Raw genomic sequence first — 16,160 nt, 5'->3', positions numbered from 1 at the left:
TGAGGAAATAAACTGATCTTAAGATTCGTTCACTCCTAGAACAGAGACGATCCTTCATGCTCTGTACAGCAGGCTCACACATCATCCCTCCAGAGGTTTATTAAACTGTACTCTGCCTCATGATTTTTGAATAAAGAGTAGAGAAATGGCTCAGCATTTGTGAAATATTGCACCAAGCGGGCATGCTCATCCAGGTGGCTGTGCAGCCACCTATAAGGCGCATAGTGGGATAGAAAACTCAAGAATAAATGTTCAATCTCAACTTTGAAGCCAACAAAAATGGGCAGAAAACTGAAATTTCAACATCGACAACTGCACAGGAAAACTCCACCTTCTGAGGAACATCATGTTATGATGGAAAGCTCCAGCACCGCTACGAATCGGACCTTGTAAAGTTAACTTTGACTAATTTATACTTAAAGTCCCATCCTAGAAAAAAGTAAATGCCTAAAGTGACCTGTCACCCTTCTATTATAAAATAATGGAGCAATCTTTTTTTTTTTTTTTTTAAATGAGCACCAACTCATTCATGAGGAGAACAGAAACTGGTAAGACCACAATGTCATGTCGTAACCTGTAAACTGCACAAACTCGCCTTTGTATTTCCAGGAGTAACTGAGAAGCTACCTAGAAATTGTTACCTTGTTGTAAAAGTGTCTTTACTGGAGTCTCGGATTCTTTGCTACGCCCCTAGCGGCCAGCGCTGGTACTGCTGGTGCACTTCCGCTTTGGCTCCAACTTTCTCCAGCCATTAAGGTGGTGGCAGTTTGGTCCCACCCAAAATCTGTGTAAAAGCATCCGTTGTTCTGGTGGACTTTGCCGCGGTCAGACGCTGCATCAGAGGGACTCTGTACTTTTAGTTAATCTGACTGGACATTCAACCTGAAGAGGCAGCAAAACAGCGGCCAACAGGCGAGAGATAATCCAACTTTCAGCTCTTTCAAACTATGGAAAAAACTGTGAATAGTTTTAAGACAAAGAAATAAGATCAGCTGATTAGATCAAGGTAAGTAACACCTCTTATTCTTATGCTTTCTTGTCAATTACTGTTATTGTAAGTTCTTTTCCCCCCTTTACTAACTTTAGTTCAACAATTAATGAGTAAGAAGCCTAAACGTTTTTAAAGATTTTGTTCTAACTATAATTAAGCACTTCAATACTGTTTTCATTGTTTGAAACTATTTTTCACACTTTCATAATGTTTATCCGCTCATAAAGATGGCATTATGCTTCTTTATACTGTATGTTTCTTTTTATTTATCATATATCATAAATCTATAGGATGTTTTTGTCAGATGGAGGATATTACCTTTAAACCCTTAAAATCTTTTAAAATACAAAGTAGATACTTGCTCTATTTTTTCCTTTTTTCTTGCTTACTTCTGTTTTCAGCAGCCCGGCAGCCTCTCTTGCTCTGTGCAATGTCACATCAGCAGTGACAGAGCAGGAAGTGACATATCTCTAAGGGGTCATTAGCATCAGTCACATTCAGAAACTTTCACATAAGTTTCTAATATGTTTTTAATGTGTGAGCCACTTGATATTTTATGAACCTGATCTATCACTCTGACAGGCTGAATGCACACCTCTGTTTCCTCAGTCACCTCCATTAAACAACCACATTCCTCTGCTCTGAATCTATTATAACAGTTTGTCAAGGGCAGCTTCTCTTTGTCTCTTTGTCTTTCTTTTACCATCAAATGCCTGTTGAAGTGTAAAGGCATGATAATCCCGTGTTCCAGACAGGGTTGTGAGTCATGCCTCTTCCCTTAGCGGGGACCTCAGCTCCCCTGTTTATGTTGCTCCTTTACAGCTCAGTCTGGCTTGGATAAGTTGTCAATGTTATGAACAAACTCAGGAAGGCGTGTGATTGGAAAGGAAGCTGCGGAAGGACATGTGAGGATGGCATGTTGTTTGACATCTCCTGTGATGAGCTTCTGTAAAGTGTGTGTCTGTGTGTGCAGAGAGGCTGGGAAATGTGAGATTAAACATTGATTTAGCCGTTGAGTGTGTCCTGGTGGCGTGATTCTGCCTCCTAAAGAAAACATGTCTTTCTGTCCAATGAGAGGCCAAATTCACAGCTATGTTATTTCTTTTGGCATCAGTTCTGTGCTATGTTTTCCATATATCCAAACCTCCAACACCAGAGCTCTTTTTTTATGTTGTTCAGGACCTACAATTTTCTTTTACTGTCTGTATATTAACTTTTTGTCTTTGTTTCTTCAAGGCGCCCACATGCTTCAGCATCATTTCCAGTTTCTCCTGAAGAGGAATTTGGCACATCATTGTGATAAAAGGGATGAATGAGGTACAGAGGGGTTAAATGTCAAATGTATACTTTAAAATCTTCTTCAAACTCCCAAGGGGAAATTCCTAGGGTCCCTATGCTAATTATATCCTTAAAAGAGTTTCCCATTAGTTAAGTAGGTTTATTTTGTCAACTTTGTTCTTATCATATTGGCCAGTGTACAAAAATCTTTATCACTGTTGCGTTTTCAGGATTTCCTGCAGTTTTTTCATTTGAACACAGACTATCCCTGCTAAGAACATCGCACGAAATTAATACAATTTAATTAAATAAAACATTATCTTTCTGGGTGAAGAGGAGAAATCCAGCTAATGCTTGTTTGGCTGTTTTTAAGGCTTTTATCTAGTAAATAAATTGAAAAAGAGAAGAGATACATCAGGATTTGGGTGGCTTACCACCTCGGCTAAACAATTTTCTGGGGCAAAGTGTGTATGTGCTTCTTTTTGAAAAGCTCATCTAAAAATTGTACTAACAGCATAATAACATTAAATCTGGGTAAACAAGCTATTATGATATTTTTTCACACTTTCCTGATGGTTCAACACTGCAACATATAAATTGGCTTGTTGGCAATTACTAGCGGCTGGATCCCTCTCTCATTTGCACATCCTCCTTCTCTTTCGTCTATTTAGTACGTAATCCTTTCTCATGTGATCACGTCCACCATTATTAAGGATATCTTACAGTAGTTTGAGAAAAAGAAAGACATGGAACTGAGGAAAAAAAGGATTATTAAAATTATAGAAATCAGATGCACCTATTAGGAACAGAGAGAAAAGGCTTGAGAGCTTTAAGCCACATGTTTTAATCTGACAGTTATGAAATATATATCAAGTGAAACATTCCTTTTTCACACTATCATGGATGTCTAATTAAATTTGAACAGATTAAGATTTGTTTTTCAATTTGTCCAAGACTTTCCTGACTACCTAAATGCCATGCAGCTCACTCTGAACCTTTTTATGATATTGTGTTTATTCCAGGGCCGTTCTGCTGCCCTCCTAAGAAGGTGCCAACTTGCCTTGTCCAAGGCCGACACCCTTGGCTCTTCCTCTTCCAGAGCTGCTGTCTCTGTAGACGCAGGCGATGGCGCGGCCGCTCAGCCAGAGAGTGACGGAGTGTTCCCCCTGTCTGACCTCTCAGACCTGTTTGAGAGCGAGGATGGCTCCCCGCCAACTCAGGACACGAGTCAGCAGCTGGTTCCGCCCGGCCAGCCTGCGGACAGCAGACAAAACCTGCGGATGAAGTTCCAGGGTGCTTTCAAGAAGGGCATTTCCAACCCCATGGACTTACTGGAATCTACTATATATGAGTCAAATGTGGTTCCAGGCCCAAAGAAAGCACCCATGGACTCACTCTTTGACTATGGTACCTGCAGGAACACCAGTAACCAGAAACGACGCAGGAAGAAGCTCCCGAGAGGGTGAGAGGAAGCCTCACTATCTCTAAACTGTACTCACTAATCAGTGTGAGACCAATTCATGTGTGTTTCATGGTCTAATAATTATGTTTCTTTAAACTTCTTCTAGTTCACTTTTTAACAGTAGTGAACCTAGAAGAGATATTTTTTCCAGGGACAAAAGTGTTGGTTAGGAAAAATGTTGTCATAAAAATGAAAACCTCCTACAACTGCCACTCTGTAGAGGTGTGCCACACGAGGAAGTATGTACACACACACACACACACATACACACTGTGGGCCATTTATTCAGCCCATTCACTGATCTAACAGAGAGCATGTTGTTGGTTCCTCTGCAGCCGTTGAGGTAATATTTAGGCTACTGCCCTTTCCTGGCCGCCCTACCTGTCCAACACTCACAGAGATCTATTTATTGGCGCACTCGAGTGTGTGGGTGATCACTTAAACAAGAGTTTGTGCATCAATCACCCATTCAATTCTACAGTGGAATAAATTCCTCATTTTCTGTCAATGAAAAGTAAAAAGTTGGCATCTTTCAGTGAATCTGTGATACATATGATTACATCATCTCATGTTTATGTGTCTTCTTAGTAAAACTGAGATGTCCACTGATGATGGTCCAAGCCCAGACCCGCCAAAGGTGATGAAAGTATTCAACCGCTCTCTTCTCTTCGAATGCGTGTCACGTGGTGATCCAGAGGCCCTCGAGGGCCTGTTGGAGTACCTGCAAAGTCATGAAAAGAGGTTAACTGATGAGGAGTTCAGAGGTAGGATTATAAATGAGTGAAGTCACATCTGTATGTGAACTGCTGTTTTCTTGTCTAAAGCAAAAGTCAGAAAAGCCAGAGTACAAGGGGATATTTATATAAGAGGGCCACTTTTGAGATGCGGGTTAACTGCATTTTTACAGTTTCTGTGAAATTTCTGACTCTTAAGTCTCCACTCCGCTTTTGCCCAACTTTATTTTATTGTTTGTGGCACAAAGGATGTGAAGGGGAAAAGGCGGAGTGATACCAGTCTTTGTCCTCCCAGGGAGGCCCAAGGAAAACTTCCTGTGCGTGTGTGTCTGAGAAGTTTTTTCAGGCTTATAACAGGGAGCAGCAAGAAATCACAGCAAACTGCTATCTCTTTGAGAGACTGACAGACTGTTTAAAAACTGAGAGTCTAAAAATAGTGAAGATTTAACTTGAACCCTGCTTTTTATAGCTTGTCCTTATGAACACTGGATTATGTACATGCAACAGTTTTCAAAACTCTTTCTTTCTTCTTTCTTTATCCACTCATTCTCACTCATTTTCAATTTATCTACAAGAATACAGCAGAAATTCATGGGTATAAACAATGAATCCTAAGAAAATCTTTGCTTTTATCTTATTTTTCTACCAGAGCTGTCCACGGGTAAGACGTGTCTGCCTAAAGCCCTTTTGAACCTTTACAGTCATCAAAATGACACCATCCCGCTGCTGGTGGACATAGCAGAGAAGACCGGAAACCTCAGAGAGTTTATCAATACACCCTTCAGGGATGTCTACTACAGAGGTATGGAAATAACCCAATAATGATGACTTTCAGTTAGGTATAGCTCATTTGAATTTAAAGGATTTTTTTTAAGAAATCATGGCCATATTTGAATTTTATACAAGTTTTATACAAGATTGGGATCCTTTCTTCTTCCACTGAGATGAAGCTAGCAGAGAGAATGTTTTGTTGAACATGCTTGCCACGTTGGGTGAGGTTGGGTGAGGCTCTATTATTGGGAAAAGGAATGCATTTACAATACGGTATGTGTGTGTGCACAGTGACTGTTTACAGCTCTGTAAATGAGAGGATTCGGGCCTCACATGTTTTGTTTTCATCCCTTGTATCAGGATATTGGTTTGCAAAAAAATTCCTTTAGTTTTTTTCTCCATTTCTGCCTGAGTTTCTCATATTCACTCATTCTCTGTACTTTTCAGAAGTTCTCTTTAGCCTGAAAATAAGTCTGCTTATTGTGCTTATTCAAAAAAAGAGGGTTTTATGTGACAACATAAAAATGTTTAAGTGTTTCTATGGGTTTTGACACATAAATGCAAGCCTAACCCATCACAGCTGTTAGTTATTTATGAAAGTTTCAGAGAAAAACAATCCTGCAGACTCTTCTCTCATGTGACTGTTCTTCTTTTGATAACAGATGGTCCATTCACAGTATTTAACTCCAGACCACTCAGTAAAGTAATGAGTTCTTGGCAAATAAAAGTGATTCTGCTGATATTTTTCAATAAAATGCAGCCCAGAAAGAAGTTTTAAATACTACTACTACTAAAAAAAGTCTCTATATTAACTCTTTTGTTGTCAGGCCAGACGGCGCTCCACATTGCTATAGAGCGACGCTGTAAGCAGTATGTGGAGCTGCTGGTGGAGATGGGTGCTGATGTTCACGCTCAGGCGAGGGGACGCTTCTTCCAGCCCAGAGATGAGGGGGGCTACTTCTACTTTGGTAAGCACATAAATCTAGTTTGGAAACAACAGAGCTCATTGTTTTTAGCAAACCTTATACCTTAATCTTATAGGTGATAAAACACAGCGGACAAGCAGGGTTCTGGAAATCTGTTAGTGTATTTACTGCGTCATAGGTTAGGAAGGATGTGGTGTGTCTGTGGCTTCTGTGACTTCATTGGTCATTTTTTCAATTTCGACACTGGCTCTGAGCTTCTGTTTTACTCATAAGTGGTTGTTCAGGCTTTTATGGCACTGAGTTGACATCAAAGTTTTGCAATGCATATTAACAGCAGCTGCCAAGATAAAATACTTCATTCTGTTTCATTCTGTTTCATTTTCCTGGCAGACAAAGATCTGTTGCCATGGTGAAATTAATTGACATCAGACCCCACCCCTCTCTCTTTTTAACGTGGCAGGTTTTGGCTGAGCCAATGCAGTCAGGACACTGCTGTGGTCCGAACTCCACCTCACACCCAAAAGTTTCTTGAGGTGTCGTACGAGAAACCGTCATTAGCAGTGCTCCGAAAACACATAAAAAGACAAGCATTATGTCATACTTTCAAGAGGTACATCCAGTGAAAGTTGTCTGTGTTCTGCAGTGAAGAAAAGTCAACATCCTGTGCTGGCGGGCAGGACCTCACAAACCTGGAAGAGGATAAATAAAATCAGAGGCCGTAAACATAACTCAACACTGCCCTCTGCTGGTGTGTGTTAAGCCTCTGCTTCCTTCATCACTACTGAATACAGCACCCAGAAATTTTTTCATTTTATTTATAACAGTGTGTCATTTTAACCCTCTGCAAATATAATTGATTTTAATATAGCTCTCCAACACTGAAAGAAAGGTAGATATGGAGCGGACTAGTTTTATTTTTTACCTAACCCAATTTTAAGAATTGTTTATTTGATTACATTCATGCGTTATACTCCTCACTCATCACAGAGGAGATGATTTCTATTTGCACTTAGCACGGTTGTCATTCCCAAATCCCGGCGTGTCCGGGCGCAGTGTGAGTAATTTGCTGCGGAGCTTTGCAGTGAGGTGAACAGGAACCTGGCAGGGCTGATGGCTAATGGGATTTAGACTCACGCTAACGCTCTGCATGCACCCGTGCAAATCCATGAAGAGGAGCGTTTCTATGTGAGGTGACAAAGTAATCTGTCACCCATGGCAACGGCTCATTTTCAGCAGCTGCTTTTGGCACTCTGGCCCCACTGCGCCCCTCCCTCAAACAACTGCTAATTGTGCTGTTTTCATAGCGGGGATTTAAGTCAGATCTTTGATCCATGTTTAGTATGCTTTGCAAAAACATACAGAAGCCAGCTACAGTTCTTAATTAACCCTCCTGTTGATTTGCTTATTTTTAATCTGAGATGTAGTTTTCTTAATCTCCTGTGAATTCTGAATGAAGTGAGTGCTGCCTCTCTGTTTTCCCAGGTGAGCTGCCTCTCTCTCTGGCTGCATGCACTAACCAGCCTGACATAGTGCACTACCTGACTGAGAATCCACATAAGAAGGCCGACCTGCGGCGCCAGGATTCCCGCGGAAACACTGTGCTGCACGCCCTGGTGCACATCGCAGACAACACCAAGGACAACACCCGTTTCCTCACAAAGATGTATGACCTGCTGCTAATCAAGAGCGCCAAGCTCTACCCAGACTGCAGCCTGGAGAAAGTGTTCAACAACGATGGCATGTCACCTCTCATGATGGCGGCCAAACTGGGCAAGATTGGGGTAGGGATGATGGTGAAAATACGAAGAAATTTTCATCGGTACAATAAAAGAAGTTTTCGTCATTTAATTTCTACATGCACTAATACTCATATGTCCAAGTAAAAGGTCAGAAGGTCAGCTTCCCCTTATTCCTCCAGGTTTTTCAGCACATTATCCGACGTGAGATCAAAGACGAGGAAGTGCGCCATCTGTCACGTAAGTTTAAGGACTGGGCTTACGGACCGGTGTACTCCTCCCTCTATGACCTGTCTTCACTGGACACCTGTGGAGAGGAACCGTCTGTGCTGGAGATCCTCGTCTACAACAGTCGCAATGAGGTGAACGAGACACCACTGTTCAAGTTCATTTATCATTGCAACTATAAAAAATACAGCTGAAATGAAATGTTGTTTCTCTCAGGATCAGGGTATACAACTAGACAAAACATCAGACAAATCATAAAGGTGTACGAAGTATATGGGTGCATCAAAACCCCAATTTAAGAGAGTTAAGAGTGCATTAAGAGAGTTTTCTACATTGTAACTGTTATGTTTCTCGTCCTGTTGTCAGAACCGCCATGAGATGCTGGCAGTGGAGCCCATCAATGAACTGTTGAGGGCCAAATGGCAGAAGTTTGCTGCCGTCACTTTTTACATCAGCGTGGTTTCCTACCTCATCACCATGATCATCTTCACCCTTGTGGCTTATTACCATCCGACACAGGGAACGGTGGGTGTGAAACTACTGAAAATGTGGACATTTTCACAGCGTGGACAGATTGCATGGGAACTGATCAATGATTCATGATCTGAAATAGTTGAATGTGCCCATGCTGCACAGAACTGTCAAGGCACCACATCAACATATTTTTTTTAGCATAGCAGGTATTTGCTGCTGATTTTGCCATCATTCTGCTTATCTGGCATATATGTTATGAGAGTTATGTAGGCCAAACGTCCTGTAGATTAGATTCTGTATTCTGAATTTGCACCAATTTTGCACTTCATTTGGTCTTATCTACCCACATAATATGTTGCACATGATGTACATATTTTGTTTTACAGCTAAAAAGTCAAAAATGTATTTAATTAGGTTTGCATCTCATGATAATTTTCAATGTCAATTAATCTGACAGTTATTTTCTCACTTAATCAATTGGTATATTAAACATCAGAAAATAATGAAAAATGCCCATTGCAATTTTTCAGGTGACATCTTGTGACATATGTGTTTTTGTCAGAATATATTCAATATAAAATGATATAAAACATAGTAAGGCAGAAAATCCCTAATATTTGAGAAGCTGGAATCAGTGAATATTTGACATTTCTGCTTGAAAAATGCCTAAACAATTAATCTCTCATCTAGAGAAAGCTTCTGATTAATTATCTGCCGTTTGAGTAATCGATTATTAACTAATGGTTTCAGCTTTAGATTAAACTGAACTATGTCTGCTTCCTTCCTTCCAGCCTCCATACCCTTACACAACATCCACAGACTACCTGCGGATGTCGGGAGAGATCATCACATTAGCATCAGGAATCTTCTTCCTCCTCACCAACGTGAGTCAACAGGCTCTGGTGCCTCGCTATGGTTTGATCACTGGTTGCTCGCTGCCGTCTCTCCCGGGCTCTTGCATCAGACTCAAATCTGTAGTGACTGTGTTGTCGCCTTTATGGAAATGTTTCTTCTGCTCTTTGCAGATTAAGGACCTCTTCCTGAAGAAGTGCCCCGGGGTGAAGTCTTTATTTATTGATGGATCCTTTCAACTGCTGTAGTAAGTAACTGCTGTAGTAAATCCTCTGTCCTCGCTCCCTCTGCCTCACCTCTGCTGTAGCTCTCTCTGACTTTTACCCGAGGCAAATTTTGTATCCTCTTAATTGAGTCATCTAATTAATTCCTCAGCCTCCTCACTGGCATGTTTTATAGTTTACATCTTTAATTAAACCCATGATCCAAACAAAGAGCAGGGAATGTCGAGCACCTCTCTGAGCCGTGTTGATTTAAATCATGAGCAACATGGCTTTAATGTGTACTTCTGTTAAAATGCCAAATGCCAGCAATCACATCTTTCTGTCTTCATGTTTTAAGTAACATCACAGATTTTAGCACTGGAGCTGTTTCCTTGACAAACTTTTTCTCTGTTCATTCTAGCTTCATTTACTCTGTACTCATCATAGTCACAGCTGCTCTCTACCTGTCTGGCATTGAGGCCTATGTGTCTGTGATGGTGTTTGCACTTGTCCTCGGCTGGATGAACACACTTTACTTCACCAGAGGCCTGAAGCTCACTGGTACCTACAGCATCATGATACAGAAGGTGAAGAAAATTAACAGTGAATCAACAGCCTCAAATATCACCATCCACACATCTTAACGCTCTTCTTGTTTTTGGTTCCCAGATTCTTTACAAAGATCTTTTCAGATTTCTGCTGGTGTATGTGCTCTTCATGATTGGATATGCATCAGGTAGGCTTATGGTCATCTAAGTTTACTGTTGTATGTCAACATTACTAAAGGGATAATCCACCTTTTTGGTAAATACGCTTATTCGCTCCTTTTCTGAGAGTTAGATGAGGAGATGGATACTCACTCACTCTTATATCTGTCCTTTAAAAAGTAAACTACAGCCAGGAGACTGGAACTAGGGTGTTTCCCCCTTTTTTCCAGTCTTTATGCTAAACTAAGCTAATTGTCTAACCATAAACAGAGTATGCTAAAATAAGCTAAGCTATCTCTCTAAGCGTAAATAGAGTAATTCCTCCTGTTTCCAGTCTTTATGCTAAGCTAAGCTAACTGTCTATTTGCTCCATGGCTCTGTACAAAGGTAAAGAATTGCTAAAAAGCATCACTAATAAACATGTTAACAGTTTGTACCAAAAATGTCGTGTGAAATTGTCAAGTTGTAGTTTTACGGGGGGACAGGTACCAGACTATTTCTTGGCTGGGTGCAGTGACTTCCTTTGAGCTAGGCTAGCTGTTTCCCCCTGCTTCCACTCTTAGTTGACCGTCTCCTAGCCATAGCTTCATATCCAACAGACAGACATGAGAGTGGTATTGATTTCTTTCTCAGTATAGAGTGTAACATAACCAAAGCCCCTATGTTTTCACACCACAGCCCTGGTGTCCCTGCTCACCGTGTGTCCTCCCCCGGGCACTGAGTGTGAGGGGGGCTGCCCCACCTACCCCAAGTGCAGGGACCCAGACACCTTCAGTACCTTCTTACTGGACCTCTTTAAGCTGACCATCGGGATGGGAGAGCTGGACATGATCCACAGTGCACAGTATCCTGCAGTTTTCCTCATCCTGTTAGTTACTTATATCATCCTCACCTTTGTGCTGCTGCTCAACATGTTGATCGCGTTGATGGGGGAGACGGTGGGAGAGGTGTCGAAGGAGAGCAAGAAGATCTGGAAGCTTCAGGTGAGCTGGGAGGGTTTGGTTGTAGTGGTAGGGCAGTGTTCATTCAGTTTTAAAAGTCAGCATTAAATCTAGTTGTATCTAGCCATGCAGACAGATTTGGTTTAATGTGGCCAGGTCTTGGGAGATTTCTGCTTAAACCCCAACTCATAGAATCAAATTTCATTTGTGGTACTTACAGTTTTGAAAAAATACATTTAGTTATTCATCCATGACATCTCATTATAGAAAAGAGGAAAGTGAGAGAGTGTGTTTTTTGTAATTTGGGTGGACCAACCCTTTAAAGCTGCACTGGTCAATATTTTTATTTAAACAATTGCTCAAATTGCTATGTTAAAGCTGGAGTTCACACAATGCTGATTAGGCCTATCACCGTCAGGTAAATCTCTCTGTATTTCACAGTATACAATTAAACGCAATTTAACTGTTTTGATCCATCCTCATTGCTCACAGTAGTGTTGTTTCCAGACACAGCAGGCAGCTGTTTTTAGCAGAAAAGCTGTATAAACCCACTGCCTTCCTAGCATCAGCTAAAAGACAATGTTAGCAACTAGCTACTGATCATTGTGGTGCTTTTAGCAGCTAAAAAGCAATTTTTTTGGAGTTGTTGGAGACCAAACAAAACTGCAAGAGTGAATGTTGGCCTTACATTAAGTAGCCAGAAAACACAGCTCCAAAATTAATACTAGTGTCGCTCTGCGTCCACTGGATGAGTAAATAGGCAAACATCAGTTAATATACATAACTATATTAATTATCCATAAATATTAATTATTATGTTCAGCTTGTTGTGGAGTTCCGTCCCCATGTGCCTCCACCCCCCACCCCCCAAAAAAAGATTAATGCTGCTTTAAATACACCTATTAAACATGTTTAAATTATATTCATTTCTAGTGGGCAACAACCATCTTGGACATCGAGCGCTCATTCCCAGTCTGCCTTCGCAAGTCTTTTCGAGCTGGGGAGATGGTGACTGTGGGGAAGAACTCCGATGGCACACCTGACCGACGCTGGTGCTTCAGGTATTTTGCATGACTCTGCTCCTCAGATGCTATTGTCAATTCAAAGGAAACAGCCAATCCCGGTTGTGCCATGTTGTGTCAGGGTTGATGAGGTGAACTGGTGCCACTTCCAGACACTAACTACAAACCACAAATATATTTAGATGGACAACATTTTGATCCATTTGATCTTTGTCAGGCCAAAAAAATGGTTACCACATCCATATACTATATATGCCAGAAGACTGATGAGCTCTAATGTTGACAAGTTTGCCATCCAACCTGCCCAAGATGATGAACATCTCAAAATGATTAACAATTCAAGATGTATACAGTGAAAACTCAGTCAGATGTACGTGATTCCCAAAAAGTGGGAGCAGAGATAAAATAATATACCAAATATGTGAAAAATATCCTTAAGGGTTGTAAGTTACATGAAAGGGAGTTTTATTCAAATATTTTATATGACAAAAAGCATTAAAACAAATTTTGAAGAAATCTTGACACATATGCACTATATCTTTCCACTAACAATGTCATGTTATATCAGGGTGGATGAGGTGAACTGGTGCCACTGGAATCAAAACCTGGCAATAATCAATGAGGATCCAGGCAAGAACGAGACCTGCCAAGCTAACGGGTTGCAGCAGAGCGTCAGAGGCTTGAGGAGAGGTGAGATTCTCACTGTGCGCTTATGAATAAATGCATAGACAAATATAGTATATATTCATGTGGACAGCACACTCACTCAGTCATACACAGATAAAAGAAAATCCATGTTCTTTTTATCCCCCCTCCAGACCGCTGGTCCACAGTGGTCCCGCGGGTGGTGGAGTTAAGCAAGGGCCCACGGCCTCGTGATCTGGTGGTAGAGATGGAGCCCCTGACGGCCAGGCACTGACGCCTGCAGAGGACTAGTGCTGACCTTCTTGTGAGGAGACAGCAGAGAGCAATCAGCATCAGGGAGATCACTCTGCTGGGGACGATCTGGCCAATAAGTGCACTAATTTGCACAGATGTCATGTGCCTTTTGTTCAGATGAAGTGTAGTAAATATTACAGCTGGACAGACAGACGACTGAACACACAGAAAGACACTGGATGTACAATGTCTTAAAGAGTCACTCATCTAAAAAACACATAATATAGTTGAAAATACTTACCCTGGGATTTAAAAAAATGGAAAAAGTAGCATTAATGAATGGATTAATTTGTTTTTACTTACATAAGAAAAGGAAATTTACTGTAAAAATGTACTGTACCTCTGCATTTCAGACATCAGAAGCTGATCACTCAGGGATTTCAGAGTGTCACAATATTTCAGTATTGCCAACCTCATTATGGTGTTACAGAAAACTGAATCATGGCTTTTCTTATAGTAAGAAAAAGCATAATTACTGTATTATTACATTAGCAAAAGCTTTGATAAAAATGCCATCTACAAATATAATCACAATGGAAAGTATTTCTTCGAGAAGACAGCAATAAATATTTATAGACTTAGACCTCAGCTTATGTTTGCTTGCTTTACATTTAAGAGTTCCCTATATGATGTGTGCATAAAGCTTATAGTATACTATATATGCTGATTTAAATGTTCATTGTTCAGGCTATTGGAGTTTAGTGTATAGAAACGGGATATATCTGTTTTATACAGTATATTGTCTATATTTTATTAATGAAATAGTTTCAAAACAAGTCTTGGCTTGGACTGCGAGCTCAGGCTGCACAGCTTTTATATGAACTGAAACAATGCACTATGCCAATTTCTTATGTGTGTGTTATTGTATGAATACAAAGACATTGTTCTGAACAAGATGTGCATGATGAGCAGGTTATAGTTGTCAAGCAAATATGCAAATGCCAGACAATAGCCTCCCATGTTATGGTTTGTCTTTGAATTTCCAGAGTTATTGTTCCTTTGCAGCTGGGATATTTGCATAATCAACTCTCAGGCCTTGCCATTATGTACTTCCCCTTATTTGCTGCAGTGTTTTCATTGCAATTGGCTCCTTGCCCTATACAGAATATTGTGTATGTATGCTTGTGTTTGTGTTATTGTGCTACATGCCAGAGTTTGATAAAGAGCAGATAGGGCATACAATTCATTTTCACAAATTAATTTCAGTTGAAGTTCGCTATGTTTACGTTGCTTTTATAAAGAGACATGTCTGTGCATTTTTATATTGTTTGTACATTGCTGCACAGAACAATAAACACTGAATTTATTTTATAAAGCACGCTGTATTCAGTCTTTCAGATCCTTTGTCTTTCTGAAGATGTTTTCCAGTAAATACTTCAATAATTGATTGAATGTGTTATTTTATTCTTGAAATAATTTATGTGCTAATAACCAACATTAGCCAGATTTATTTTACCAGATAACCGCTCTGTGGAAAGAGATCAATGATACGTGTCATTAAAAATGAGGAATAGTTTTATTCGGAAAATGTTAGATTTTTGTGTTTAAGTTTTTTGTTATAAATATATTATCAATATATTTATAGAATATTTGTTGGATATATTTTCTGTTTCCATTTGTTTTTTTAGGAAACAACATATTAGTAAAGGTTTCCTCTTGTTGCTCTGAGAATGTTATTGCTTTGAGTTCAATTCAGTATTTCTGTGTAAATGATCACTTGCAGTTCCTTCTCTGGCCTGCTGATGGCTGCAGAGGTCTAGATTCCTCTGCTTTATTGTATCAAGAGATCCCAGAAGAGAAAGACTAAAGCTATACCCGGGTCTATTCCCTCAGTTAGTGTAGGGCAGAAATATTTTTTGTAATTATAGCCATAAATATTGCATTATCAATGCTAACTGTTATTACTATCATAGGTTATAGTTTGTCGAATGGAGCACATTTTTTTCCCAGTGGATCCCAGGTCGACCTCACTGTAACACCTGGCCAGTAATTATGGGCTTTTGCCTCCCTAATGAAACCACAAGCTGGCAAGAATTTATGAATTGCTTCATTGCCTTTCACCTTTCATCATTACACTTCACCTTTCTTCCTCCTCTTTAAAATGTTACAGTGGTGATTCTCAGTCACGATAACTAGGGCCTCACCCTTTCACCTCTCCTCCTCCCCTTCCTCCCCCCTCCCTCCTCTCATCTCTCTCTCTGAGGCCGGCAGCGCTGAAGGACACAGGGAATCTCTCGCCACCTCACAGAAGAGGCTAATCCTCTTTGCCCCAACTTTAACTGGGCCACTAATCCTCCAGGTTTATCTAAGCAGTGAGCACCTAGCGCTGCTGACAACTTGGCCTGCCCTCCTCCCTGCAGCCTGTTAAGTAGGGCAGGGCTCGGTCCTGCAAGTGTCACTGTCAGCAACTCTGGAACCACACACTTGCACAGGAAGTGTGAGCTGTTAACAAAATGGCTCACTTGCTTGCAGCATCTGTGTGCTCGCTGCCACAAATGTGTCTCAACAAACTAAATGATGCCAAGTAGGATCATGTTGTAACGGCCCCTCATTTAGTAACCACGCGTAAGGGAAAGTTGACAACGTCAGCCAAAAGGTCTTAAGTAAACTAACTAGATTAGATATTGGCAGTACAAATTGTTCAGCTATTGTCCAGCCAGTTAAGCTTTAAGGTGTTTAGGCTGATGAGTCTCAAGCGGATACTGGGCTGGACTTGGGCCAACTCATTCACTAAACAACGCTCCAGACTGTCTGATGGCTTCAAGTACAACATTCATTGTCTGCCTGTGGTCCAGCAGCCTGACACAGGGAAGCAAACCTCTCTACATATTAGTCCCACTCTCACTGATCATTTCACTCACTGATATTGCAAAACAGGTGGATAAATCATCACTGA

General features: G+C 40.7%; 1 protein-coding gene across 1 annotated transcript; it reads left to right on the top strand.

Moving 5' to 3' along the window:
• Positions 1-413: 413 nt before the first annotated feature.
• On the top strand, positions 414-14,651 carry trpv4 (transient receptor potential cation channel, subfamily V, member 4). The gene is made up of 17 exons (XM_067609482.1): positions 414-1,006; positions 2,228-2,308; positions 3,292-3,731; positions 4,320-4,495; positions 5,115-5,267; positions 6,064-6,204; positions 7,645-7,943; positions 8,081-8,260; positions 8,493-8,651; positions 9,392-9,484; positions 9,626-9,699; positions 10,077-10,242; positions 10,325-10,391; positions 11,041-11,345; positions 12,237-12,364; positions 12,894-13,015; positions 13,144-14,651. Exons 2-17 carry the CDS (start codon positions 2,300-2,302, stop codon positions 13,242-13,244), a joined length of 2,613 nt encoding a protein of 870 aa, XP_067465583.1. The 5' UTR covers positions 414-1,006; positions 2,228-2,299; the 3' UTR covers positions 13,245-14,651.
• The last annotated feature ends 1,509 nt before the right edge of the window (positions 14,652-16,160 follow it).

The sequence above is a fragment of the Thunnus thynnus genome, chromosome 2 (assembly GCF_963924715.1).
Source record: "Thunnus thynnus chromosome 2, fThuThy2.1, whole genome shotgun sequence".
NCBI classification, from domain to species: Eukaryota; Metazoa; Chordata; class Actinopteri; order Scombriformes; family Scombridae; genus Thunnus; species Thunnus thynnus.
This window is presented reverse-complemented; position numbering and strand designations above follow the sequence as displayed.

Coding starts and splice junctions, on each gene's coding strand:
- trpv4 (XM_067609482.1), top strand. Junction 6,205..7,644: donor GGGGGGCTACTTCTACTTTG/GTAAGCACATAA, acceptor CTGTTTTCCCAG/GTGAGCTGCCTCTCTCTCTG. Junction 12,365..12,893: donor GACCGACGCTGGTGCTTCAG/GTATTTTGCATG, acceptor ATGTTATATCAG/GGTGGATGAGGTGAACTGGT.